At 38.4% G+C, this 27,639-nt stretch overlaps 2 protein-coding genes across 2 annotated transcripts in view; both read right to left on the bottom strand.

Annotated features, from left to right (window-relative positions):
• The window catches only part of LOC132556268 (mothers against decapentaplegic homolog 6-like), a 37,505-nt gene extending 22,132 nt beyond the window's left edge, over window positions 1-15,373 (bottom strand). The window contains exons 1-3 of the mRNA XM_060220652.1: window positions 14,926-15,373; window positions 5,096-5,149; window positions 4,543-4,626 (exon numbers count right to left, since the gene is read on the bottom strand). Coding sequence (XP_060076635.1) covers window positions 4,543-4,626; window positions 5,096-5,149; window positions 14,926-15,337 — 550 coding nt within the window. The 5' untranslated portion in view covers window positions 15,338-15,373. The remainder of the gene's footprint in view (window positions 1-4,542; window positions 4,627-5,095; window positions 5,150-14,925) is intronic.
• Window positions 15,374-20,557: 5,184 nt separating this feature from the next.
• Window positions 20,558-22,461, bottom strand: LOC132556241 (serine/arginine repetitive matrix protein 2-like). Its single transcript, XM_060220626.1, has 2 exons — window positions 21,374-22,461; window positions 20,558-21,272 (listed from the first exon to the last, which is right to left on the bottom strand). The coding sequence occupies exons 1-2, from the start codon at window positions 22,459-22,461 to the stop codon at window positions 20,558-20,560; spliced, it is 1,803 nt and encodes a 600-aa protein (XP_060076609.1).
• Window positions 22,462-27,639: the final 5,178 nt, after the last annotated feature.

Here is a 27,639-nt window from a genome sequence, read left to right as displayed (position 1 = left end):
CAAAAATTTATTTTGAATACAGACTTTAAAGTTTAAGGACTTAAAATAAAGTCAAAATTTCTTCTGATAAGTTTATGTCTTTAAGTTATATTTATTTGAAACTGTTTTTGTAACAATTTTCTACAATTTCTATCAAGTTGTGCCATTACAATGTTAAATTAACACCTGATTATAGAAGTCATCACCTTACTGTCATGACTAACACCCAAAGCTTCACCTTCTCCTCCTTACTAACTCTCTTGCACCCTTTAGCTGTGAAATATGTTGATCTCATTTACAATTAGTGTAAAACATGGAACCTGCACAATTGCACATAATTACATTTTTCTCAGTCACAGAAAACGATTAGGTGTGTTTGTTACAGATAAAGAGGTCTCTACCATAGGGGCTACAGCCCACCAGGCTTCAAGCTGACAGCTAAGCCAGACATCAGGAAAAGGGATCAAGTTTGTCACCAAAACAGCCAGGTCTCAGCAGGGAACAAGCAAACCCTGACCCCTATATCCAACAGCTAATCACTTGTACAAACACCACACCTCATTAATGGGATCAAGTCCAGAGTGATCTCCCTTTGGTATTTGTGAAATAATCAATATCCAACAAACTGTTTTCCAGCAATATCTGAACAACACCTCATTAACAGGGTATATACCAGAGTAATCTCCCCTGGGTCTTTGTACTCAGTCTTTGAATATATTGTTGTTTTATTTTCTATAGAACAAATCTGAAATCAATCAATCAATATGAGTGACCTCCCTTGGATATCTGAATTCACTACAATAAAAGTTTTATTTATAACACATGGGATTTCCCTTAATTTTCAAAACTGAAAGCACTGGTTATTTTCTACTTTTTTTGTGTAAAATAACGAACACCTCATTTACAATATTACACGTTATTATTCATGTTAAAAAACAACAAAAGTCAGTAACCAGTGATTTCCCTTTGTATTAAATACTGTGTTGTTTTACGACATACTTCAACCCATGACTTCCTCGGAATGAAATTGAAGAATACAAGGTGAAGAAATAGCATTGAATGACTCCAGTGAAGATTAACATCTCTGACAAATTAATCACTGAAGATTATGTTAGAACCTGTATTCATCATAAAATCTTTACATTGCTTGTGCTGTTTTTCATTCATGAATTTTTATGTCTGTTTAATAGTTTTAATTGTCAATTCCATCCATCCATGGCTTCTTCATTATGATGTGTTGATACATGTCAACACCAGACTTCCACTTTAAATTGTAATAGTGAACTGTTTTCTTCTTTAATTTTTCACAATTTGACATTTTAATATTTCACATTCTTAACACATATTCACTGTTGATATAATTTATGTAACTATCATTAGAGAGACATGGTTTGAACATTTCCTGGTCAGTAATCTACATAAGTTCTTATTATTCATGATAAATAATGTTTGGATTACTTTTAATCTAATTCTTCAAGTCTGGGCAATTCATTTTTTTTTCTTTTTCATAACTGAACGTATGTTCTACAAAAATAAAGACAATTTAATGATGACAATACATATCAGTCTAATAAACATTTTCTTAGTTTAATTAATTAGTTCAATTAACTTTGACAAAAATAAATAATTAATGGTTTATAGTTTTTAAATCAGTTGATTTTAATTTTATCTAAAAACACACTTTTAATGAAATGAATTGGTTTTAATTAGGATGTTTTCAACAAGCAATTAGAAGTTATCATTTCTGTCTTTGTTACACAGTACATTTAATGAAGAGATATTAATGTCATCTTCACTGATTAGGTGATTTATGTCTAACAAACGTACAAATTATTTATTTTCCGTCGTGATAGAGCTGGTATTTCAAAATTTTTGCATGTGTATATTTATTCCTGATCTGATCTTAAGATGTTTTTGCATATAAATCTTTAAAAAATTCAAATAGCAAAAGAATATTTAAAAAAGTCATTTTTATTAATTTAATACATTGCTAATACAATGCTAATACACTGAGGATATTAGTTAACTAAAAACCGTAACCAAAATCATAATTTTTGATAGATTAATTTTGAGAGGTATCTTATATTTCCCGAGAAGACAATCCTTTCTTTTCTTTAAACATATTTCCGTTTTGTATAGCCATGTTTTCTTTTTATTGTTTTCCAGTCAAAATTTAAAACTTTTTGTTCAGTCTTTTTATGACAATTTGATTTTTCAAATAAAGCACATAATATACACAGTCTTTCCTTGAAAGACATTCATTTTAAAATTTTGTTTTGTTATTCAATCATATTATGACAAGTTCAAGCGAGTGTCTATAAGGCACAGACATTTTTTTATTTTAAAAACCTAATTCCTTTCTTGTTTTTGTTTCCTGTCGTCGGGTGTACACAGAATGGCGACACACTAAGCCCTTATGTACGAGTGATAATAGTCGTTTCTTAAGCTATCTTCCTTTGCTTTGTGACTAATTACCAGCCAATGTAATTGTGCCCTACAGAATCCCACAAGTCTGTCGGTGTACTGTAAACATCCAAAATATTTGAGAATCAAAAATGTCTTCCTTTTTTTTTTTTTTTAAAAAACATTTCTGTTGTAAACTGACATTCTGTTTTTCCTTTTTCTCATAGTCAACATTTTCGATTTTGTAATTATGATACAGGCAGAGAATGTGTCATAGGATGAAACTTTCTACCTCATATACTTAACCTGATAATTCAATTTTTTTTTTTTAAAAAGTTGAACCTTTAATTTTAATTTTTATTTCTTCTACTAAAAGATAAGCAGAATTTGTGCTGTGTTACCTAGTTCTCATTAGTTAATATCTATAGGTATAAGAATCCAAACCAAGTTTTTAATATTTCCCATTAAAGCATTTCAGATTCTGATGATTTCACACCAACTTATAGGGTTGTAGATCCTAGAACATCAATGGAACTCCACAAAAATTATTTCATTTAAATAAAATAACTATTTCACTAAAACCTTTACAAGTTTGAACATTTATCACCTGAATTACTATTTTACCAAAAAAATCCTTACAAATTTCAATATTTTCCATCGGAATTATTATTTTACAAAAATTCCAACATTTCTTCACCTGAATTATTACTTGACAAAAACTTTAACAAGTCTGAACACTTCTTCCTCAGAATTATCATTTTATGACGATCCCGGTAAGTTTTAACATCTGAATTGTTATTCTATAAAAAACCTTAATAAGTTTGAACGTTTCTTCACTGATTAATAATGAGTAATGTATATAATTTGACGTGTGTCAGACTTATTGGATGTTTACCGTACCTGTGTAGGTCCTAGACAAGCTAAGTTAACTCACCCAGCCCCTGTCGCCAGTATAGCGGGCTTACTAGGCGAACTGACTCCAGCAGTGTATACCTAGATCATTTCGCTGATAACACTCGTTTTAGACCAGATAGCACAGCAAGCTTACCTGGTCATACACCAAAAATTCTCAAAATGAAATAATTCTACTAATATCTAAAATCTCCACAAAATATTCAAATATTCATAAAGTTTCCAACTAAACACTGAATATTTCATTATGTACTTAAATCAGAAGTTGGATGTGATGTAGTGTGTATTACTGTGTTAAGTTGACAAGACTTAGTGCGACTGTCCGGTGGCGACTAACACTAGGACCCTATACACACACCTATACTAGGTCCCCAGCCTGACGCTGTGTTGGTACACATAGTCTACCTGTTCACACGGACACACAGCCTTGTCAACTTTGCATCAAATCCTGAAAAGTATTCACCTACATATAAATCACACGACAAGACCATAATTTACATCTGCATATTTTGGAGATTACAAGTAACTTTCTGACATCTAAAAACTCAAAAGAATTTTTTTTATCATAATTAGGATTGTCTTTCCATGCTGGAAATTAATGACATTGTTGATTCAGTAAGTTGACTGAACTTATAATCTTACTGGCGCTCAGCGTTCAACAGGACACTTATGTAGTTGTCTATCAGTGGTACGGCCCAGTTTTCATTTGTCCCTAACTTTGCTGTACAAGATTTCTGATGGTTTGACTCGAACTAAATAGAACAAGGTATTTATGTTGTATCCTTAAGCACTTCTATATCACAGGTGGGGGAAAGACAACTGCCCCTTACTCTCCTGTGCACAGACCAACATCCTTTTCTTTCAGTACAGTCTGAACCCTCAACTCTCCATACAAAACATTGCAAGGCCCTTTACTCCATGCATAGACAGAGTCCCCTTCTCTCCACTGTAGAGCCCCCCATATATCTTACAATGGCAGAAACTCCTATATCGCCTAGAGACAATCTCACTACAGGCCAACCCAGCACCAACCTTAGGAACTCTTCAGAAAAAGAGGTATAATAGGTAATGTCACATTTTTCCTGAAGTACAAATCAGTCCTTTATTTAGGTTCTACTGTACTTGATGATAATTTTAATCATTAATGTTCTCAGACATCACTCTGTACATTATTCCCCTGACAAACTAGGGATCGATAGTTTACTTGTACTTTACAAATTAAAAATTTTTAAAAAAATGCTTAAATACCTGAAAAATCCAGACGACGAGGAGTAGGTGTGTTTCCCGTTTCCGTGGAAACATCCATCACAGTTTCTTCTATTTGGTCTATATCTGAAACATTGATCAATACTTAATGAGACAAACACACAAGTGACCAGGAGGACGTGTATGATACAGGTCAGACTCTTGTAAAGCATTGTAATAAGTACCTTGGAAAGCATTTTAGAAACTAATAAAATCAAATCTCCAGATTTGGTGTAATGTGCTCAACTGTTTTAATCTAACACATGCACCAGACAGAGCAACTTAAAATAGAGGGAGGGCTTTCAGCACGACATTAAAACAATATTTTAAGAATTTTTTTGAACTGTTTTAGACATGGGTGGGTTTATTACTGGACATGGGCTTATTTCGTTACAAGAAAACAATAACTGTCTTAAACATAAATATAAGATACTGTAAAGATAGCAGTCAATATCTTATTCCAAAGTATAATTTTGATGTTTATTTAAAGGGTCAATTTCTTACCAACACTTCATCCAACAAAATTATAAGAAAATTGAAGTTTAATATGTTTTACCTGTAATTTTTAGCCTGGAGATCTTGGACCAGTTCCCATTAGTATAGGGCGTATCTGCAATATAACAAAACAGTTATGTTAATTCACCAGAAAAGACTTCTTCTCAAGAACTGCTTTACATGTCATATCTAACAGTCAATGAACTTCGTAACAAATCCCACAGTATTAATATATATCTACATTTTCTAAGAGGGTCACAATAGCTCGATCAGTAGACTTTGCATCCTTAGGAGAAAACGCAAGGTGCTTGATTTAATAGCTATTTCTATTAGAGGAAAGCTAAGATCAAAGATCCTCCTTGGCTGTTGCAGTTGTTTCCTCGGCAAGCAAAAAGATCCACCCAAAATGCTTTGGATAGCATGCTACAGTTCTCCCATATGGTGTTCACTGATGAAGTCACCAGGTACAACATAGAGGCTGTACACAAGACAATCAATACAGAATTCATGTCTTCAAATTGACCCCTGTCATTCACAACATCAACAAAAATATATCTTAATTAATATTGCAGCACAACCTACTCAATACTTATACAGAGAAAAACAGAAATCAATTGGATTCCAGTAATGATATTTTCCTGATTTCCTTTTTTCCAGTGAATATTATTGCTGAATCTTGTAAGTGTTGTGTTCTATATATTAAATGTTCTTGTCTTGTTAGATTTAAATTCTCAACACTGTAGTATATTTTTTCACTACTGTGTATGTATATTGCTCAGCTGCAGTAGGAGATGAAGAAAACAGTAATGTTTACATGACTGGAGTTTCCCTGTGTGGGCCTCCAACATATAGATAGTGGCAGAGACGGGCTGATGGATGTGGAGTCACAGTGCTGGATACAAGAACATGAAACACAGAGGAATCCTACCCTCCCCCATCACTACTCACATCAATTTCAACCCTACCCTCACCTAACACTACTCACATTAGCTCCAACCCTACCCTCACCTAAAATCACATCAACACCAACCCTACCCTAACCCAACACTACTCCCATCAACTCCAACCCTACCCTCACCTAACACTACTCCCATCAACTCCAACCCTACCCTCACCTAACACTACTCATATTAGCTCCAACCCTACTCTCACCTAACACTACTCCCACCAACTCCAACCCTACCCTCACCTAACACTACTCATATTAGCTCCAACCCTACTCTCACCTAACACTACTCCCATCAACTCCAACCCTACCCTCACCTAACACTACTCCCACCAACACTAACCCTACCCTCACCTAACACCACTCCCACCAACTCCAACCTTACCTTCACCCAATACTTCTCACATCAACTCCAACCCTACCCTCGCCCAACACTACTCGCACCAAATCCAACCCTACCCTTACCCAACACTACTCATATAAACTCCAACCCTACTCTCAAAACACATGCTTGCTCCTGAAATTACAAATATCCTTACATACTCACTCCAAACCATATTGTTTTCTATCTATATGGTATTCCTGCTAAAAAAAGACCTATCGTATATGTAGTATTTCATAAGAACATTCAGTAAGTACAGTATGATGGGTTTACATTATCACAAGAAACTTTCGCCATTTGGTGACCGGAATACCTAGTTATAGCATATTTTCACCATTGACGAGAAAACAACCAAAATGATCGGATTCATTATAACCCACATCTATTGTTCTGATCATAATTATGTAAAACAGCTGTTAAAGTTTCTTAATCTATGGGTATAATACAAATGATATAAACAGATCCCTTTAAAAGTTGACATATTATGTATCCTTACAACTAATTACATTTTTAAACTAATTATATAACAGCATCACATACTGAATACCTAAGATCAATATGTTGACATTCCTAACGGGCTCTAAGTACTCTGACACGTTCTAGCACTCCAGCCTAGTTCCTGTTGATGAAGACTATGTTTGTGTTATATTGGTGTCAAGTTCTCCAAGACATACTTCTCCACATGCACCATAAACCACAACAGGCCACAGTCATGAATGGATCAGACCTTCACTGGAGCTGCCCTAAGTGTTTTTGTGGTGGAGAAAAAAAGTTGGAGAAAAATATCTGCATTTTGTCACGTCTGTGCCTGGTTGTAAGGGCACCTGTCTGTCAGTAAGGTCGTTTTAATGGCCTGCAGGCTGCCGACTGTAACAGATTACATGGAATGTCCTGTACATAGGTAATCTAGTATAGGTGTAATACAGGTGATGTTTTATTGGGGTGTGTTTATGGTCTAATATACAGGTAGGTGTGACTACTCCAGAAACAATTATATACTAAAACTATGAAGCTTTTATATTTTACACATATACATACAGTTGTGATATTTGCAAGATATTTTTGGCGAGTCCGTAGCCCTTTTCCCAAAAATTTTGATAAATCCCATTATTTAGACAAATTTAACAGGAAAAGAATGGGTCCAGACTACAATATCTGAGCCCAAAATACATGACAGCCAGAGGTCCTCAACTCTCGCATTTCCCTCAGCCTAAACAACAAACGAGACACTGTTTCTACACATCTTACATGTACCATAGTAATGGGGCCCCAGACCTGATTGTGATCAGACTGTTCAGAAAAATATACATTTCTTCACACCACCTGTAAATTTGAACTGTTTGTTAAATCAAACTCATGATTTCACAGGTACTATACCCAGGTATTTCCTAAAAAACACATTCTTTATCTACAGTTTTCATCCGGTATACCGCCCTGCCGTTTTAACGCCAACTCCGTATATCGTTATGTTTCAGAACATTTGCCTTTGTATATATCAAGTCACATTAATACCACCATGTATGTCAAATAGCTTCTTGTGAAAAATTCTGTATTTCGAAACATATTCTTCACCAACTGAATATCCCTAAACATGACAAAAACTTTCATTACATCACTCGCCTAAAGACTATTTAGATTCTGTATGACGCAACATGATTAATAGATTCTGATTGACATAACAGGATTAATAACAGAATTAATAGATTCTGTATGACAACAGGATTAATAGATTCTGAATGACAACAGGATTAACAGATTCTGTATGACAACAGGATTAATAGATTCTGTATGACAACAGGATTAATAGATTCTGTATGACAACAGGATTAATAGATTCTGAATGACAACAGGATTAACAGATTCTGAATGACAACATGATTAACAGATTCTGTATGACAACAGGATTAACAGATTCTGAATGACAACAGGATTAACAGATTCTGTATGACAACAGGATTAACAGATTCTGTATGACAACAGGATTAACAGATTCTGAATGACACATCAGGAGAAAGAGGACATTTATAATGATACATGTTAAACATTTTGTGACTTAAAACTCAATGTTAAAGTGTTTCTTGTACATGCAGATTCTGATCACGAAACACAAAAGTACGATTTGACCTTATTAAAATGATTGAATGTGAAGTACAAAACGTAACTTTTTTTTAACCCTTCAAAACTTTTTCTCCGACTCACTACAAGTATTTATCACACCTGTTCAAATGTGTAATGTCATCGTCATGGCGATGAAGTTAGTAACTGTCATTTTCCCAGATTCACATAAAAGCGTTTACGATAAAAGCAAACAAATTGTTCTGATATTTAAAAAATACAGGAAATGCTGCTAAAAAAACAGTGCTATATGTGGTAGATTTTGCCACTAGTTGCCCAAGCCTAATAGATATTGCCCGATTCTACTGGATTATCACCCAGAATGCATTTGGCAAGCAGTGAAGGTCAAAGGATTATCAACAGATTTAACGTTTCGAATTAGTCATTTCTTTTAAGCAAGAGAAAAATCCTAAAAAAGTCAGAAAAGTGCAAATCTGGGAGAAAATAAGAAGTTTGCTGATACAATGGATATACTACTACAGTCAGATCCTGGACTTAGTGTACTCAAATATATCAGAAAATTCTTAATACTTCTCATATTCTCAAAATTTCTTCTGAAAGTCTAATAAACTTACTTCAGTTATTCTGTTAAAATGATATCAATCATCCCATCCCAATCAAGATTACATCCATCCCCATGACACAGACCTGTACCCTACAGGCACACATACATCTCTCCCCTCAACACGACACAGACCTGAACCCTACAGGTACACACATACATCTCTCCCCTCAACACGACACAGACCTGAACCCTACAGGTACACACATACATCTCTCCCCTCAACACGACACAAACCTGTACCCTACATGTACACAGTATACATCTCTCCCCTCAACACAACGCAAACCTGTACCCTACATGTACACACATACATCTCTCCCCTCAACACGACACAAACCTGTACCCTACATGTACACAGTATACATCTTTCCCCTCAACACAACGCAAACCTGTACCCTACATGTACACACATACATCTCTCCCCTCAACACGACACAAACCTGTACCCTACATGTACACAGTATACATCTCTCCCCTCAACATGATGCAAACCTGTACCCTACATGTACACAGTATACATCTCTCCCCTCAACACGACACAGACCTGTTACCTACAGGTACACACATACATCTCTCCCCTCAACACAGACCTGTTACCTACAGGTACACACATTCATCTCTCCCATCAACACGACACAGACCTGTTACCTACATGTACACTCATATATCTCTCCCCTCAACACAGACCTGTTACCTACAGGTACACACATACATCTCTCCCCTCAACACGACACAGACCTGTTACCTACAGGTATACAGTATACATCTCTCCCCTCAACACGACACAAACCTGTTACCTACAGGTACACAGTATACATCTCTCCCCTCAACACAGACCTGTTACCTACAGGTACACACATACATCCCTCCCCTAAACATGAAACAGACCTGTACCCTACAGGTACACAGTATACATCTCTCCCCTCAACACAACACAGACCTATACCCTAGCTACATCCCTCTCCTTCAAATGACACAGACCTGCACCCTACCAATAAATGCACACAGTATGCCTCCCTCCCCTTTACATAATCTAGACCTGCACCCTTTGTGTACACAGTATGCCTCCCTCCCCTTAACAGGACACAGACCTGCACCCTTTGTTTACACAGTATGCCTCCCTCCCCTTCACATAATCTAGACCTACACCCTTTGTGTACACAGTATGCCTCCCTCCCCTTCACATAATCTAGACCTGCACCCTTTGTGTACACAGTATGCCTCCCTCCCCTTCACATAATCTAGACCTGCACCCTTTAGGTACACAGTATGCCTCCCTCCCCTTCACATAATCTAGACCTGCACCCTTTGTGTACACAGTATACATCTCTCCCATTAACAGGACACAGACCTGCACCCTTTGTGTACACAGTATGCCTCCCTCCCCTTCACATAATCTAGACCTGCACCCTTTAGGTACACAGTATGCCTCCCCCCTTCACATAATCTAGACCTGCACCCTTTGTGTACACAGTATGCCTCCCTCCCCTTCACAAAATCTAGACCTGCACCCTTTGTGTACACAGTATGCCTCCCTCCCCTTCACAAAATCTAGACCTGCACCCTTTGTGTACACAGTTCACATCCCCTAATCAACTTGTACTTGTCCTGAAGTTAAATTTTACATGCAAGTGCACAGTGAGACTACATCAACCCACACAGTAAATTTTCAGTCTCCATGTCTCCAAACATCCTCCAGTCAGACACATACACCCTAGCCTCCTTCAGTGTTAGGGTAAATTTACTGGGTAATTGTAAATCATTCGATCCCTCGGTCATAATGAAATAAAATGCTGTTCCCTTCTCTATACATAAATATACAAATCTATTTTTTTTTTTAAATTTTACAGTCTATTGACAATTCAAGTCCTTTAGCACCAAACAATACCAAAAAAGATGCTAACAAAAATGAACACATCAAACTACTTTAGAGTATTTAAAATTCGTGCAACCTCTTCCTTGTATCAATTATACTTAATATAGTATTACCCATGGTTAGGGAGTCAGGCCATCCCATCTCCGTAATTATGATTATATAATTTCCTCACAGACCTGTGGGCTAGTGTACATGTCTACATTAATTGTAATTTAGATTCCGACATTTCACTTAAAAACATGAATCTATAAGCATAAGGACTCCAGTACTTTTACACTCTACATAATAATCCTAAGTCTGGTCAAGTGGTCACTGACCCCTCAAAATTGACCATTATTTTCAATTTCACATACAATAGCCTCTATCATTTTCTACTTTTATTTATTTGAAAACTACCGATAACTTTCAGATTGCAGGATTTTCCCTGAGGGCCCTGTCTCAGTGATTATAACAAGTCGTTATTATAACAGACCCGATGTCTAGTGTGTACAAAAATTTTCACTTAATTATTAGCAAATACTAGACTTTATAATACTTATCAAAACATTACTCATGTTTATAACTGATTTTCATTTTCTGTTGTTTTGACAGGGCTGGAAGGGGATGGGGCTGGGACTATGAGGGGGTGGGACTGTGAGGGGGTGGGGCTGGGGCTGTGAGGGGGTGGGGCTGTGAGGGGATGGGGCTGGGACTGTGAGGGGGTGTGACTGTGAGGGGGTGGGGCTGGGGCTGTGAGGGGGTGGGGCTGGGGCTGTGAGGGGGTGGGGCTGGGACTGTGAGGGCTGTGAGGGGGTGGGGCTGTAAGGGGGTTGGGGCTGGGACTGTGAGGGGGTGGGACTGGGACTGTGAGGGGGTGGGACTGGGACTGTGAAGGGGTGGGGCTGGGACTGTGAGGGGGTGGGGCTGGGGCTGTGAGGGAGTGAGACTGTAAGGGGGTGGGGCTGGGGCTGTGAGGGGGTGAGACTGTGAAGGGGTGGTGCTGGGAGGGTTACACTGGGGGGAAATCTACCTGTTGATACCACTATTTAGTCTTAAGTTCATAGCCTGATTTCCATCATATACTCTGTGTGACTTTGTTACTGTATATTGCGTATCTCTCATATTCACCAGTGGTACATTTCAATTAGAAAAGTTTTGAGGACTCAGGGTAAATAAGAGTTTTTTGGCTGGTAGAGGAGTGTCTAACATACTCAGATATACCGAGCCTGGGTACATAACACTTGATATACCTGTTGTAAATCAAGTACATTACAATGGTAATAGAGATATACATGGCTGTGTATCCCTCACACGTCAGAACCATCTCACGAATCTTACTTGTTTGAAAATTTGTATTTTTCTTCTCAGTTTTATGACATTCAGTGATATTTATTGGACTCCAGGAGTCTCATTACTAAGATATAGCGAGTCCAGGACTCAAATATTACTGGACCTTGACAAAACGATATACCCGGATTACCCAGGACGGCATGTAATGGGCCTCCAGTATGTTGTTCAGTGATGTGGCTAAACTAGCCACCAGCTAGCACAAGAAGACTCCGCCTTATAAAGACCAAACAAAATGGAGGCCACAAGCACAAGCCTACATAAACATCCTTGATTTTGATTTTAAGAATAGGACTCCAATACCTCTGTTCCAGGAAATAAACTTAAAAAACTTCTACCAGGAAACAACTAAACATGTCTACGATGATTATCGAATCTTAACTTTGTTTTCGGGATGCATTCCCTTTCTAGCGTTTAATTAATGCTCACTAAAACTGCAGCCATGTTTACTGTTTCTATGATGATTCCAACAGAAAAAACATGAAACAATGAATGATTCAACAATTCCTGCCCCACATATCACTAATGGTTTTTACCTTTAATTATAATTTGATTAATTAGATAATTTGCTCAAAGAATTAATTAAAATTTTTACCCTTTATCTTTTTCCCTATTTTGACATTGATCCAATATGATTGTGTACATTTACCTATATATAAGATTTTCACTATAACTCAGTATGTGTGCATCATTAAATAGCCATTAAGTCATTGATTTCATTTTTTTATCAAATTATTGTGAATAATTCCATGACACAATATTATAATTCACAAACTTTGACCTTAAATGGTATCAAATGTTTTAATTTCTTACATTAAAAACTGTCCATTTTTACAAACTCTGTGAAGATATGTTTAAAATCATCATATTTATCTGGAGAAGCCATATTTTTTGTCAATTAGACCCATATAAAGATTTTATCATGTAATTTTTTCTTTTATAGATGTTAAAGACTATTGCTACAGAACCTGAAAGACTTGACAATGTCCAAGCAAGAACAGGGCTTTTTCAGGGAGCTCTGTTGGGCTAAATATGAACCTCATTCCCAACATTACTTAATTCATGATATGACTGAATTCCTGGAAAATATTATTTACATTTTCTCCTAAAAATGTCCTTCCAAATTGATTAATTTTCTTCCCAAAATGCAATAAAATCGCTCTTTCTCAAATGTGTGGAAAAAAAGACTAGAGGAACTAAGTGTATGTTTTCATCCTGTATATATTGATAAGTGAAGTAATAATGGCTGTACACACAAGTAAATTATCAAATTTTCGAAGCAATTATTCCAAAAGTTGCACACATCATTTGTATTTATATACGTGTGTTTATTGTAATTAAAAAACCTTAGAAAAAACAAACAATTTGGCAGTAATATTTGTAGATTTTTTCACGAGTCCAGAACACAAATTTCAAAATCAGATATACAATAAAGTTGCATCTCCATATTTGAGTCCCACAAGTAAAGCAGAGTCCATGACTAAAATAACTTGAGTTAAAAAATCACTGATTAGAAAAAAAAATCCATGCAGAAATATCATTTAAATGTATGCAGAAGAATTCTGGTTAAAATCTGAAACATGGTAATTATAAAAACACCGAACATAACAGTCCATTATTCAATAGTCTACATATACAGCATTTCATTAACTTCTGTGTGTATTACCTGTACACAGAAATATGTCAGAGGTGGAATTCTCCCTCCAATAATTAATCAATTATCTATTTTAATAACAGATCTACAGCTGCCTGGAATTTGGTGTAAAAATCATGCATATCCATCAATTAAATTCATTACGAGGAATAACCCAGAGAACTGCGATCTTTCAGATATATCACAACAACATTGAGTTGGACTCCATGTCTGCAACCACAATGTGATACTGTATGAATATAGAACTAGACTACGACAAGGTCCCAGCTTACAGTGAAGAACTATATCACTTTAAGGTAACATTTGGTTAAAAGCCATCACAAGCGTTACAATTTTAAAGTGAACGAGGCCATGTCAAATCCACAATGGTAATTCATGTTTTTTTTTCTGCTTTAACACAACAGAATTCACAGTAACAACATTTAACTTATCAATATACCTTCTTAAACAGGACAGGTTAATATCACAAATTACAAAATTAACATTCAACATCTTAACAGATTTCTGTCTACATCACTAACTAGGACACGTCAATATCTTCACTTCAAAAAACAAGAGTTCACCGTCAACATCGTAACTATGAATATAAATCATTTTAAGTAGGACAGGTCGATATACTGCTTGTCCCTGTATTTGTACCGTCTCGACTTAAAAGAAAAAAAAAACTCAGTCAAAATGCTAACAATACCAGTGAAGTCAATTTAACTTGAGAAGATCACAATAACAGCTCATCTGACTTCAACAAATACATTCAATATATTATAGATATATATCAGAAAATTGTTGTACAGTTCACTTGAACAGGTCAAACCAAAAACATTCTGCATCTATTTGTGTTTAACAGCAAATGATAAAGTTTAAACCTCTTTCTGTTTTTCTATGTAAACTTCAATTATATCTAACTGTAATTGATAACTAACTTTAAACAGTATGTCCCTGCAAAGATATATTGCCTGTTTTTGTTAAATAACCCAACGACATTTAGCTGTAAATTAGTAAACAACTGTATTTCTGTAAAGATTATTACCTGTTTTTTGCTGTATACTCCAATGATAGGGATTACAGCATAGATATGCAGGATCGTCCGCACTCTCACAATGTGGCAATCTTTTTAGTTCGGTATTGGGAGTAATGTCACTCCATCTCCACAACTGACAACACAAAATATGAGGAGCGACCGACCTCTTTCCCAACCGGAGGTCACTATTGGGAAGGAGGACACATCCAGTCGTCTCTCCTCCCTTGGTTTCAATACTCTGACACAGCATCTCCAGTTGTTTTTCTTTTAGTCTTTTTAACATGCTCTGTGCGACACACTTAATTTCTGTATCCACGTCTGGACTTGTTGATAAAGATGTTTCATTCTCACCCGAGGTTTCATGGTGTATTCTGTTTTTCCAAAGACGTTTCACGAGTGCAGATCGTTTAGATCGGAACATAAATCATACAACACTTCGGACATTGAGATCTATGTCTCCTCAACATAAGGTAAATAACAATTGACTGTTAAATAATGTCAAAAAGTTCTATTTTAACCACTTAGAACAATGTCATACAATGAAATGTAACATAGTATGAAATAATATATTATTTAATACCGCAACTTTGTTTTGTAAACACACTGGGTGTGTTTTATAAATTAAATTGAAAATATAATACACATCTGGTGTGTATGTTTATATATTGGATACAATAAATGTTACATATTGTAAATAAACAAACGACATCTTGGCTCGCTCTACTCTAAATCTCGGCATCACAACACGGGCATGAGGAATGTCGGATGTACGTACACAACACTCTGACCTGTGGGGTCAGGGATTCTCCTCAGTATGACACGTCCTTCGTTAATCCAGAACTGTCAAATTTACACACACTTCTACACAATGCATCGTATACGTACAGACTACACTCACGGAATCCGACAGAATGATGCTAATCTGGTACTGAATATACCTAAAAACAACGCTGTGATGTTTCCCCTACTTAACCAGCGGAGACACCCTGTCGCTACCACCAAACTCGGTGAAACAAGCCACTAACACACTTTTCTAAATCCTTTCTTAGACTCACAAGTCGTCTCGATAATATCCAAAATTATCAGAATGTCCACACTTCAGTTAAAGCTCAATGTAATATCCAAAATACGGAATTTCTCAGCTCTGTGTAGCTCGTCTTCTCACAGTATCGCTCGCCAATTGTATGACCTGGACGAGTCTATTCTCAAATCGGGGCCGAAGGTCATTCATTTACCTGAGTTGTTCATTAACGTTCATGGGATTTTTCAGTGCCGAGGCGTTGAACACGGCATGAACATCAGCATATGGTACGCAATTTTGAACAGTTTGGTGACTTTGTATTGGATGTCATATTATAAATGTTTATTCGTGGAGGTTTTGAATATATTAAACGTGCACCTCGGTAATACCACAACGAGGAACACACGGTACCTGAAATTGCTGCGACCTCGCTAGCTATTCTGATATCTCGTTGTTTGATTGGTTGATTGCTCCCACGTGGTAGGTCTAGACTTTTTGGCGCGGGCTGAGTCTATGTTAACTATCGGAGGTATGTAGCAAGTCGTGTGTGGATTGTATATAGGCAGGGAGCGCCTTGTATTATTTTAAACCAGTGAAATATCAGAGAGGATCTTTTGACTCGACTAACAGAACAACTACGTCAAAACTTGTTTGTTATAAAGTTATATGTTACGAGAAAAGCGTCTATTCCGGATGACGTGTAAATAAACACTATAGATAATAGTACTTTAAATTCGCGAGCTTAATGATGTTTTTAATGATATTCCGTCGCCAAGTGTCTTCCTATTTTTTAATATTGGAAATATGTAGATAAATCAATTAAGTATCATCCACAGGTAATACCAATTTACCTGCAGGCAAAATTCGTGGAGTAAAGTTTATTCATTTTTTAAAGTTATTTAATGTTTTGAAAATATCTACTTTCAATTTACGGGATTTTAAAATCTGTTTTCTTTCTTTGGTTGATTTTATCAAAGTGTCAACATTTTCCGGATGCAATTAAGATAAAAAAATTCCTTCATTAATGTGACCAGCTGAACAGATATTCTTCTCCGGTAGAAATTTCCGTTTTCTATACTATAGGTTGGTAATGATCTTTTCTCGATAAAAATGACATTTCATTGAAAAAAAGTTATTCTATTTAATTCAATTAGATTCATTTCATTTCATGTTTCATTTGAAATAAATAAAACCCTCACAAATGAAGTGGAAGAGGAGAGGAGGGGTCCTGGTTATCGATTTTTCGGGATTTTTTTTAACGATTTTGGCTTATTTTTCACTTTAGTATATATGAGATACATGAATAGTCTCTGATATAAGGAATAAAAAATGTGTGTTTTAATCTTATGAAGACAGACTGTTTCTGGAATGTGGGCGTATATGTGTAGTTTGGCCTATACTAGAGCATAAGTCTTGAATGTATTTAGTACATGAAAATCGTATCAATATTGTTCTATCAAGGATTATTTTTGTATGCTGGGATTTTTTTTGCAGCCTTTCTCCCAGTGATTGGTTGATGTATATATATAAACACATATAAGCAGTGACTTTGCAGTTATATGGAATATGCCGCCACGAGAAAACTTTCCTCTGAGAGAAAAGATGGCGTGTCGAGGAAAAAAAAAACAAAATCTAATTAATCAAATATTGATTACGACCTGTGTATGTGTGACATATTAAGGAACACGTGTCTTTATTCCTTTCTCTTATAATTCTTATCATCACAATTTCGCGAGAAATGAATGTGTGTCTCCAATTTTCATTATTCTCTGTCTCGTGGACAGTAATTCGGCGATAGAAGATAATACTATGTCCAGCCATCCCCCGTAATTATAACTTTATACAATATTCGCACCTGTATATTTCTCCCCAGATGCCCCATGGTAATTGACAACCAATTAAGAGCACGCGCCACTAATGACATCCATTGTCCACACGAGACGAACGCTAAGCCCCGCCCCGCCAACATGGCGCTGCTTCGCTACAGTTACGACCCGAGAACAAAGCGAGTGGTCCCATCCACTAGTAGTCGATACTTGAACCGGAGTCTTGTTGTTTGAAGCGTGAGTAGCTTAATAAAATAAATAGTTTATTCTTTTCACGAACTTGACGAATTACAGAAGATATTTTCATTATTTTCGGACTGTGTGTATTCTTCATAGTTTAAATACCCAAATGTCGGACATCTAAAAGATATATGTAAAGAGAAACGCCCGATTCGTTTTTATGATTTTAACCTACCAGACTGACAGTATTGGCGGTATAAATCGTTAGGCCTTTCTCTCGATCAATTAGATGTGAGCAGATGATAGTGTTGTCGAGACGGGGAGACAATGAGGAAGAGAGACGGACAGACTAGCCATGCTCTCATGTTTTATATATAATACACTCAACCACTGAATATTCATAACCATACACACGGGTATTTTGTTTATTTTTATACTAAAATTGCCGGTTGACAAACTACCTTCTGTTTTAGAGCGATATCCGATCATATTCATGTTGAATATTCAAGGACCTTTTCTGTTTTAAAGTGGGTGTCACCGATATCAACAAATCGATCCTTGTGTTTGTGGTTTTTCTGCCCAAACTTGTTTAATTAGCAAAACGTCATTATAACTGACGACAAAGTTCTTCCTGGAGTCATATTATGTCTGCGACCGATTTTTATCGCCCCGTATGTCACTTTTGTTAAATCAGGACGTAAATGGGAAATCAAACAGAAATGACGACAATAATGGCCAGGTCATGTTTTAATCATCGTTACGCGACATGGACAACAACGGTGGGTAGTTTGATAAACAGGAATAAATACGATATAACGATCGGAAAACATAGGGATCAAATTACATACACGATCGGTTTTCACACCCGAAACCAAGGTCGTGAGTTTAATATTGGAATGAAACGCTTACGTAATACGGAAGGGTTGATTTTACACGAGAATAGAACGGTCCTAAGTTCAACGGTTTCGTAAAAAAAAAAAAAACAAAAAAAAACCCCAATTAATTTACTTGAAAGGACGAACTGAAATGATGATGAGATGGTACTGTACACACAGACCAAAGTGTCCAGAGTAACAAGGTGGTACTGTACACACAGACCAAAGTGTCCAGACTAACAAGGTGGTACTGTACACACAGACCAAAGTGTCCAGAGTAACAAGGTGGTACTGTACACACAGACCAAAGTGTCCAGAGTAACAAGGTGGTACTGTACACACAGACCAAAGTGTCCAGACTAACAAGGTTCTACTGTACACACAAACCAAAGTGTCCAGACTAACAAGGTTCTACTGTACACACAAACCAAAGTGTCCAGACTAACAAGGTGGTACTGTACACACAGACCAAAGTGTCCAGACTAACAAGGTGGTACTGTACACACAAACCAAAGTGTTCAGACTAACAAGGTGGTACTGTACACACAGACCAAAGTGTCCAGACTAACAAGGTCGTACTGTACACACAAACCAAAGTGTCCAGACTAACAAGGTTCTACTGTACACACAAACCAAAGTGTCCAGACTAACAAGGTGGTACTGTACACACAGACCAAAGTGTCCAGACTAACAAGGTGGTACTGTACACACAGACCAAAGTGTCCAGACTAACAAGGTCGTACTGTACACACAAACCAAAGTGTCCAGACTAACAAGGTTCTGCTGTACACACAGACCAAAGTGTCCAGACTAACAAGGTTCTGCTGTACACACAGACCAGTGTCCAGACAAACAAGTTTCTACTGTACACACAAACCGACGTGTCCAGACTAACAAGGTTCTACTGTACACACAAATCAAAGTGGCCAGATTTTCACACACAGACCAGTCATTTGACACACAAACCGACTTTCTACCTAACAAGGTTCTACTGTACACACAAATCAAAGTGGCCAGATTTTCACCTCATTTGAACGACTTTCTACCTAACTTATTAGATCTACCGCCTAACTGGTAGGACTTATTCCCTAACTTGTACGATCTACCGCCTAACTTGTAAGACACACCGCCTAACTTGTACGACTTACCGCCTAACTTGTCCGATTTACCGCCTAACTTGTACGACCTACCGCCTAACTTGTCCGATTTACCGCCTAACTTGTCCGATCTCCGCCTAACTTGTACGACCTACCGCCTAACTTGTCCGATTTACCGCCTAACTTGTACGACCTACCGCCTAACTTGTCCGATTTACCGCCTAACTTGTCCGATCTTCCGCCTAACTTGTAAGACATACCGCCTAACTTGTACGACTTACCGCCTAACTTGTCCGATTTACCGCCTAACTTGTACGTCCTAACGCCTAACTTGTACGTCCTACCGCTCAACTTGTCCGATCTCCGCCTAGCTTGTACGACCCTTTTGACTCGGTTGTCTGATTTTTCACCTTATTTATCCTTTGGACGACTTTTCATTGTATGATCTTTTCTGTAATTTGTTTTGTGTTTCCATCCGATTTGTGCAGCTTTTCCTCTCCTTTTTATTTTGGTGGATTTTCGTTCATAACTTGTACGACCCTTTCTTTCTTTGTGGTGACCTTCCATCTCAATTGTACGATTTTCATCTCATTTGTACGGCTTTTCCCTAGTTTGTAAGACTTGTGATTACATTAATCTTATTTATTTTCGGCTGAATTGTGTGACATTTTCACATATTTTTTCCTCCTTTGTACGACTTTCCCCTCCTTTGTACGACTTTCCCTCCTTTGTACGACTTTCCCCTCCTTTGTACGACTTTTCCCTCCTTTGTACGACTTTTCCCCTCCTTTGTACGACTTTCCCCTCCTTTGTACGACTTTTCCCCTCCTTTGTATGACTTTCCCCTCCTTTGTACGACATTTCCCTCCTTTGTACGACTTTTCCCTCCTTTGTACGACTTTTCCCCTCCTTTGTACGACTTTCCCCTCCTTTGTACGACTTCCCCCCCCCTTTGTACGACTTTCCCTCCTTTGTACGACTTTTCCCTCCTTTGTACGACTTTCCCTCCTTTGTACGACTTTTCCGGTCCTTTGTACGACTTTTCCGGTCCTTTGTACGACTTTTCCCCTCCTTTGTACTACTTTCCCCTCCTTTGTACGACTTTCCCCTCCTTTGTACGACATTTCCCTCCTTTGTACGACTTTTCCCCTCCTTTGTACGACTTTTCCCCTCATTTGTACGACTTTTCCCCTCCTTTGTACGACTTTTCCTCTCCTTTGTACGACTTTTCCCCTCCTTTGTACGACTTTTCCCCTCCTTTGTACGACTTTTCCCTCCTTTGTACGACTTTTCCCCTCCTTTGTACGACTTTCCCTGCTTTGTACGACTTTTCCCTCCTTTGTACGACTTTTCCCTCCTTTGTACGACATTTCCCTCCTTTGTACGGTTTGTGATTACATAAATGTTATTAATTTTCTGCTTTGTCTTCCCTGTGTTCGATTTTTTCTCCCTTTGTACGTCTTTGTGTCCCCTTTGTACGACTTTGTGTCCCCTTTGTACGACTTTGTGTCCCCTGTGTACGACTTTGTCTCCCCTGTGTACGACTTTGTGTCCCCTTTGTACGACTTTGTCTCCCCTTTGTACGACTTTGTGTCCCCTGTGTACGACTTTTTCTCCCCTTTGTACGACTTTTTCTCCCCTGTGTACGACTTTGTCTCCCCTGTGTACGACTTTGTCTCCCCTTTGTACGTCTTTGTCTCCCCTTTGTACGACTTTGTGTCCCCTGTGTACGACTTTTTCTCCCCTGTGTACGACTTTGTGTCCCCTTTGTACGTCTTTGTCTCCCCTGTGTACGACTTTGTGTCCCCTTTGTACGTCTTTGTCTCCCCTTTGTACGACTTTGTGTCCCCTGTGTACGACTTTTTCTCCCCTTTGTACGACTTTGTCTCCCCTTTGTACAACTTTGTCTCCCCTGTGTACGACTTTGTCTCCCCTTTGTACGTCTTTGTGTCTCCCCTTTGTACGACTTTGTCTCCCCTTTGTGCGACTTTGTGTCCCCTTTGTACGACTTTGTCTCCCCTGTGTACGACTTTGTCTCCCCTTTGTACGACTTTGTCTCCCCTTTGTACGACTTTGTGTCCCCTGTGTACGACTTTGTCTCCCCTTTGTACGACTTTGTCTCCCCTTTGTACGACTTTGTGTCCCCTGTGTACGACTTTGTGTCCCCTTTGTACGACTTTGTCTCCCCTTTGTACGACTTTGTGTCTCCCCTGTGTACGACTTTGTCTCCCCTTTGTACGACTTTGTGTCCCCTTTGTACGACTTTGTGTCTCCCCTGTGTACGACTTTGTGTCTCCCCTGTGTACGACTTTGTCTCCCCTTTGTACGACTTTGTCTCCCCTTTGTACGACTTTGTGTCTCCCCTGTGTACGACTTTGTCTCCCCTTTGTACGACTTTGTGTCCCCTGTGTACGACTTTGTCTCCCCTGTGTACGACTTTGTCTCCCCTTTGTACGTCTTTGTGTCCCCTTTGTACGACTTTGTGTCCCCTTTGTACGACTTTGTGTCTCCCCTGTGTACGACTTTTTCTCCCCTGTGTACGACATTTTCTCCTCATTGTACGACTTTGTCTCCCCTTTGTAAGACTTTTTCTCCCCTTTGTATGACTTTGTGTCTCCCCTGTGTACGACTTTTTCTCCTCTTTATACGACTTTGTCCCCTTTGTACGACTTTGCCCCCCCCCCACCCGTGTAAGATTTTGTCTCCTCTGTTTATGACTCATGACCACGATGTTCGTTTTCTCTCTTCTGTATCCCTTGTTTTCCTCTGATTATACGGCATTTTTCTGAAGGTAATGACATTTTCAATATTCCTTTGTACAGAATATGCAATTTGCTGTTATATAAAAAAATAAAACATTAAGTGTTTTTTTGAAAGCCAATCAAATCTAGACTCAGGGTTGCTGAGTTAAAACGTACTGTGTTATGTTAATCTGCCGAATGCTAACTGAAGGTACATCAGTTTAAATGACAAGATCTGATTGGACGAGAGGTTATGAGTTTAACACACGTGATTATTGAATTTTACACGTTTTCCCACGAGCCGCTTGTACGTTTGAGTAACCCCTGTAAGCGCAATTATATGGGATAACTCGTGTTTATTTAATGTAAAATATGTCTCTACCATCTCGTCAAGAGGTATGCCTCATGGTGTATCCTTTTATACATAGTCACTCTGAAAATCTTTGATGTGTTTTATCGTGTGTGAACGACCTAGTTTGTCTGGGACAATAAATACTAATGAATCATTTGTCATTAAAAATTCAATATTTTGTGACGCCAGTTAAAATATAAAACTGAGCGTCAGTGTTAATTCTTGAGACTTACGTCTGAAATATTAAGGAAAGAGTTAAATTCGAGACGTTTTATAACAACGTGACGAGAAAATTGCCCGACTACATATTTATGTCTACGAAATTTGAACAGAACTATAAACTATTCGTTCTGATTTCAAATTCATCTCTCCCCTTTTAACTTGATATAGTCCCGTGGTTGATTGACTCGTTAAACCTGTAGCCTGGGTAATTTATATCTCATCAGAGACCGGATTATTGGTTCGAAATTCCAGCTTCAAAATATCGTGTATTGTCACATAACATGACCACATGGCAGCCAAAAAGGATAAAATGAAACAAGGTTTAATTATAGACAGAGAATCTGGTCTGATTCTGTTTGGACAAATTATCAATAGAGAGAAATGCTTGTAATGTTGCTATGTAACTACTTCTTTATTGTTGTTTTACGCCCTGTTTATAGTTATGGATGCCATACATTACATGTTTGTCCAATACAAAACCTACTGGAAGTCATCTCTAGCTTAGACAATACCAAGAACGATCACACGTCCCTGAAAACACGGGAAAACATTTTACAATGATATTCGAGATGTGATTTCTCCTCGGTTTGGTTAAGATACATTTCAAAAGCACAAACATCGATTGGAAATTATTTCAATGAGCATTCAGAATAAAAAAAAAAAAAAAAAACTAAAGAAAAACGCCTGTTTCCTTTACGAAGCAATGAATGGAGTGACCAGTTCTTGAAGAAAGTTCACTGTTTGGCGAATGGACAAAAATAAAGTCAGTTGACAAATTAAAGTCGGGACACATTTACGTACCGGTAACTCTCTTTTACTCTAGAAATTCTGCTATTCTCTCACAGACAGGAACTTATTTAGTTTACTTCCGGTTCTGAGCGTTTCCCCCAAAGTATACGTAAATATTTACGTAAAAACTATAAACTTTATTTATTATACAACAATTGCGAAACAAGTTATTTCAACTTATACTAATCACTCTTGTTGGCCCGGATGTAAACGCGCGAGGGGTCTAATTATGGGAGGAAACCGGAGTACCCGTGAAAAAGCCCACGTGGTCGGGCAGGTGACCCTTACCTTTTCACGTCCGTTCCAGGAGTCGAACCCCGGACGTCTAGGTGAAAAGCGGGTGCATTACTACTGCGTCATCCGACCACCCCCGATATTAACGTACGAATCGACACCCGCCTCCCCCCTCCCCTCACTCCGATATAATTTACGCACAAGTATATCATGCCGGTACGTTTAAACACACGAGCCTGTCGTAACACTTTACACATAGTTTAACGTTTGTCACGACTGTTGTTTTAAGTAGTATCAATTTGCGGAACTTCCAGCAATCAATTTTCTCGTCTCTTGTTTATACAACGTTGGAGTTTGTGTTTTCTGTAACTTAATATTAACTTACTCATAAACGGTGTGTATAAAATCACGGAAACAATAACAAGAGGACCCACTGTTGTGTGATCTTTTCTTGACGTTCATAAATATCATCTAATGAAACTGCATCAAACATCATAGGGAGTATATAGTACGAGGACGATCATCCAGCACTTTTCAAGCACAGACGACAAAAAGTAAATATCTAAAATGGCTGTATGTCCTTCATATCTTTTTTCCAATCAGTCCCAGAATGTATGATTTGGAGTGGGGAAGTGTATGATTTGGAGTGGGGAAGTGTATGATTTGGAGTGGGGAAGTGTATGATTTGGAGTTGGGAAGTGTATGATTTGGAGTGGGGAAGTGTATGATTTGGAGTGGGGAAGTGTATGAATGAGTGATTTGGAGTTGGGAAGTGTATGATTTGGAGTGGGGAAGTGTATGATTTGGTAGGGAAAGTGTATGATTTGAAGTGGGGAAGTGTATGATTTGGAGTGGGGAAGTGTATGATTTGGAGTGGGGAAGTGTATGATTTGGTAGGGAAAGTGTATGATTTGGAGTGGGGAAGTATATGATTTGGAGTGGGAAAGTGTATGACTTGGAGTGGGGAAGTGTATGATTTGGAGTGGGGAAGTGTATGGGAAAGTGTATGATTTGGAGTGGGTTAGTGTATGATTTGGAGTGTAGTGTATTACTTGGATTGGGGTAGTGTTTGACTGTTTGATTTGGAGTGGGGAAGTGTATGATTTGGAGTGGGGAAGTGTATGATTTGGAGTGGGGAAGTGTATGATTTGGAGTGGGTTAGTGTATGATTTGGAGTGGGGAAGTGTATGAATTGGATAGGGTAAGAGAAAGAATGAAAGAAATTGAGAGTGTAAGATGAAGTTTTGGAGTGGGGAAGTGTATGATTTGGAGTGGGGAAGTGTATGATTTGGAGTGGGGAAGTGTATGATTTGGAGTGGGTTAGTGTATGATTTGGAGTGGGGAAGTGTATGATTTGTTAGGGAAAGTGTATGACTTGGAGTGGGGAAGTGTATGATTTGGAGTGGGGAAGTGTATGATTTGGAGTGGGTTAGTGTATGATTTGGAGTGGGGAAGTGTATGATTTGGTAGGGAAAGTGTATGACTTGGAGTGGGGAAGTGTATGATTTGGAGTGGGGAAGTGTATGATTTGGAGTGGGGAAGTGTATGATTTGGAGTGGGTTAGTGTATGATTTGGAGTGGGGAAGTGTATGATTTGGAGTGGGGAAGTGTATGAATGTATGATTTGGAGTGGGGAAGTGTATGATTTGGAGTGGGGAAGTGTATGATTTGGAGTGGGGAAGTGTATGATGTGGAGTGGGGAAGTGTATGATTTGGAGTGGGGAAGTGTATTGTGTATGATTTGGAGTGGGGAAGTGTATGATTTGGAGTGGGTAAGTGTATGATTTGGAGTGGGGAAGTGTATGATTTGGAGTGGGGAAGTGTATGATTTGGAGTGGGGAAGTGTATGATTTGGAGTGGGGAAGTGTATGATTTGGAGTGGGGAAGTGTATGATTTGAAGTGGGGAAGTGTATGATTTGGAGTGGGGAAAGTGTATGATTTGGAGTGGGGAAGTGTTTGGAGTGGGGAAGTGTATGATTTGGAGTGGGGAAGTGTATGACTTGGAGTGGGGAAGTGTATGATTTGGAGTGGGGAAGTGTATGATTTGGAGTGGGTTAGTGTATGACTTGGAGTGGGGAAGTATATGATTTGGAGTGGGGAAGTATATGATTTGGAGTGGGGAAGTGTATGATTTGGAGTGGGGAACTGTATGATTTGGAGTTTGGGTGGGGAAGTGTATGATTTGGAGTGGGTTAAGTGTATGATTTGGAGTGGGGAAGTGTATGATTTGGTAGTGGAAAGTGTATGATTTGGAGTGGGGAAGTGTATGATTTGGAGTGGGGAAGTGTATGATTTGGAGTGGGGAAGTGTATGATTTGGAGTGGGGAAGTGTATGATTTGGAGTGGGGAAGTGTATGATGTGGAGTGGGGAAGTGTATGATGTGGAGTTGGGAAGTGTATGATGTGGAGTGGGGAAGTGTATGATTTGGAGTGGGGAAGTGTATGACTTGGAGTGGGGAAGTGTATGATTTGGAGTGGGGAAGTGTATGATTTAGAGTTGGGAAGTGTATGATTTGGAGTGGGGAAGTGTATGATTTGGAGTGGGAAAGTGTATGAATGAGTGATTTGGAGTGGGGAAGTGTATGATTTGGAGTGGGTAAGTGTATGATTTGGAGTGGGGAAGTGTATGATTTGGAGTGGGGAAGTGTATGATTTGGAGTGGGGAAGTGTATGATTTGGAGTAGGGAAGTGTATGAATGAGCGATTTGGAGTTGGGAAGTGTATGATTTGGAGTGGGGAAGTGTATGATTTGGAGTGGGGAAGTGTATGATTTGGAGTGGGGAAGTGTATGACTTGGAGTGGGGAAGTGTATGAATGATTGATTTGGAGTGGGGAAGTGTATGATTTGGAGTGGGGAAGTGTATGATTTGGAGTGGGGAAGTGTATGATTTGGAGTGGGTTAGTGTATGATTTGGAGTGGGGAAGTGTATGTGTATGATTGTATGGGAGTGGGGAAGTGTATGATTTGGAGTGGGGAAGTGTATGATTTGGAGTGGGAAAGTGAATGATTTGGAGTGGGGAAGTGGGTAAGTGTATGATTTGGAGTGGGGAAGTGTATGAATGGATTTGGAGTGGGGAAGTGTATGATTTGGAGTGGGGAAGTGTATGATTTGGAGTGGGAAAGTGTATGATTTGGAGTGGGGAAGTGTATGATTTGGAGTGGGGAAGTGTATGATTTGGAGTGGGGAAGTGTATGATTTGGAGTGGGGAAGTGTATGATTTGGTAGGGAAAGTGTATGACTTGGAGTGGGGAAGTGTATGATTTGGAGTGGGGAAGTGTATGATTTGGAGTGGGGAAGTGTATGATTTGGAGTGGGGAAGTGTATGATTTGGAGTGGGGGGGAAGTGTATGATTTGGAGTGGGGAATGTGTAAGTGTATGATTT

The sequence above is a fragment of the Ylistrum balloti genome, unplaced genomic scaffold, assembly GCF_031769215.1.
Source record: "Ylistrum balloti isolate Yb309-2 unplaced genomic scaffold, AGI_CSIRO_Ybal_v1 Utg370556, whole genome shotgun sequence".
NCBI lineage: Eukaryota > Metazoa > Mollusca > Bivalvia > Pectinida > Pectinidae > Ylistrum > Ylistrum balloti.
Note: the sequence above shows the minus strand (reverse complement) of the source record. Positions and strands in the feature narration are given on the sequence as shown.

What these genes read in the sequence shown, in the direction of transcription:
- LOC132556241 (XM_060220626.1), bottom strand. Translation starts at nt 22,461, where the DNA reads ATGTCGTACACAGGGGAGAAAAAGTCGTACACAGGGGAGACACAAAGT. An exon ending in TACAAAGGGGACACAAAGAC is followed by an intron (nt 21,273 to 21,373) that starts GTACAAAGGGAG and finishes TGTCGTACAAAG; the next exon opens with GAGGGAAAAGTCGTACAAAG.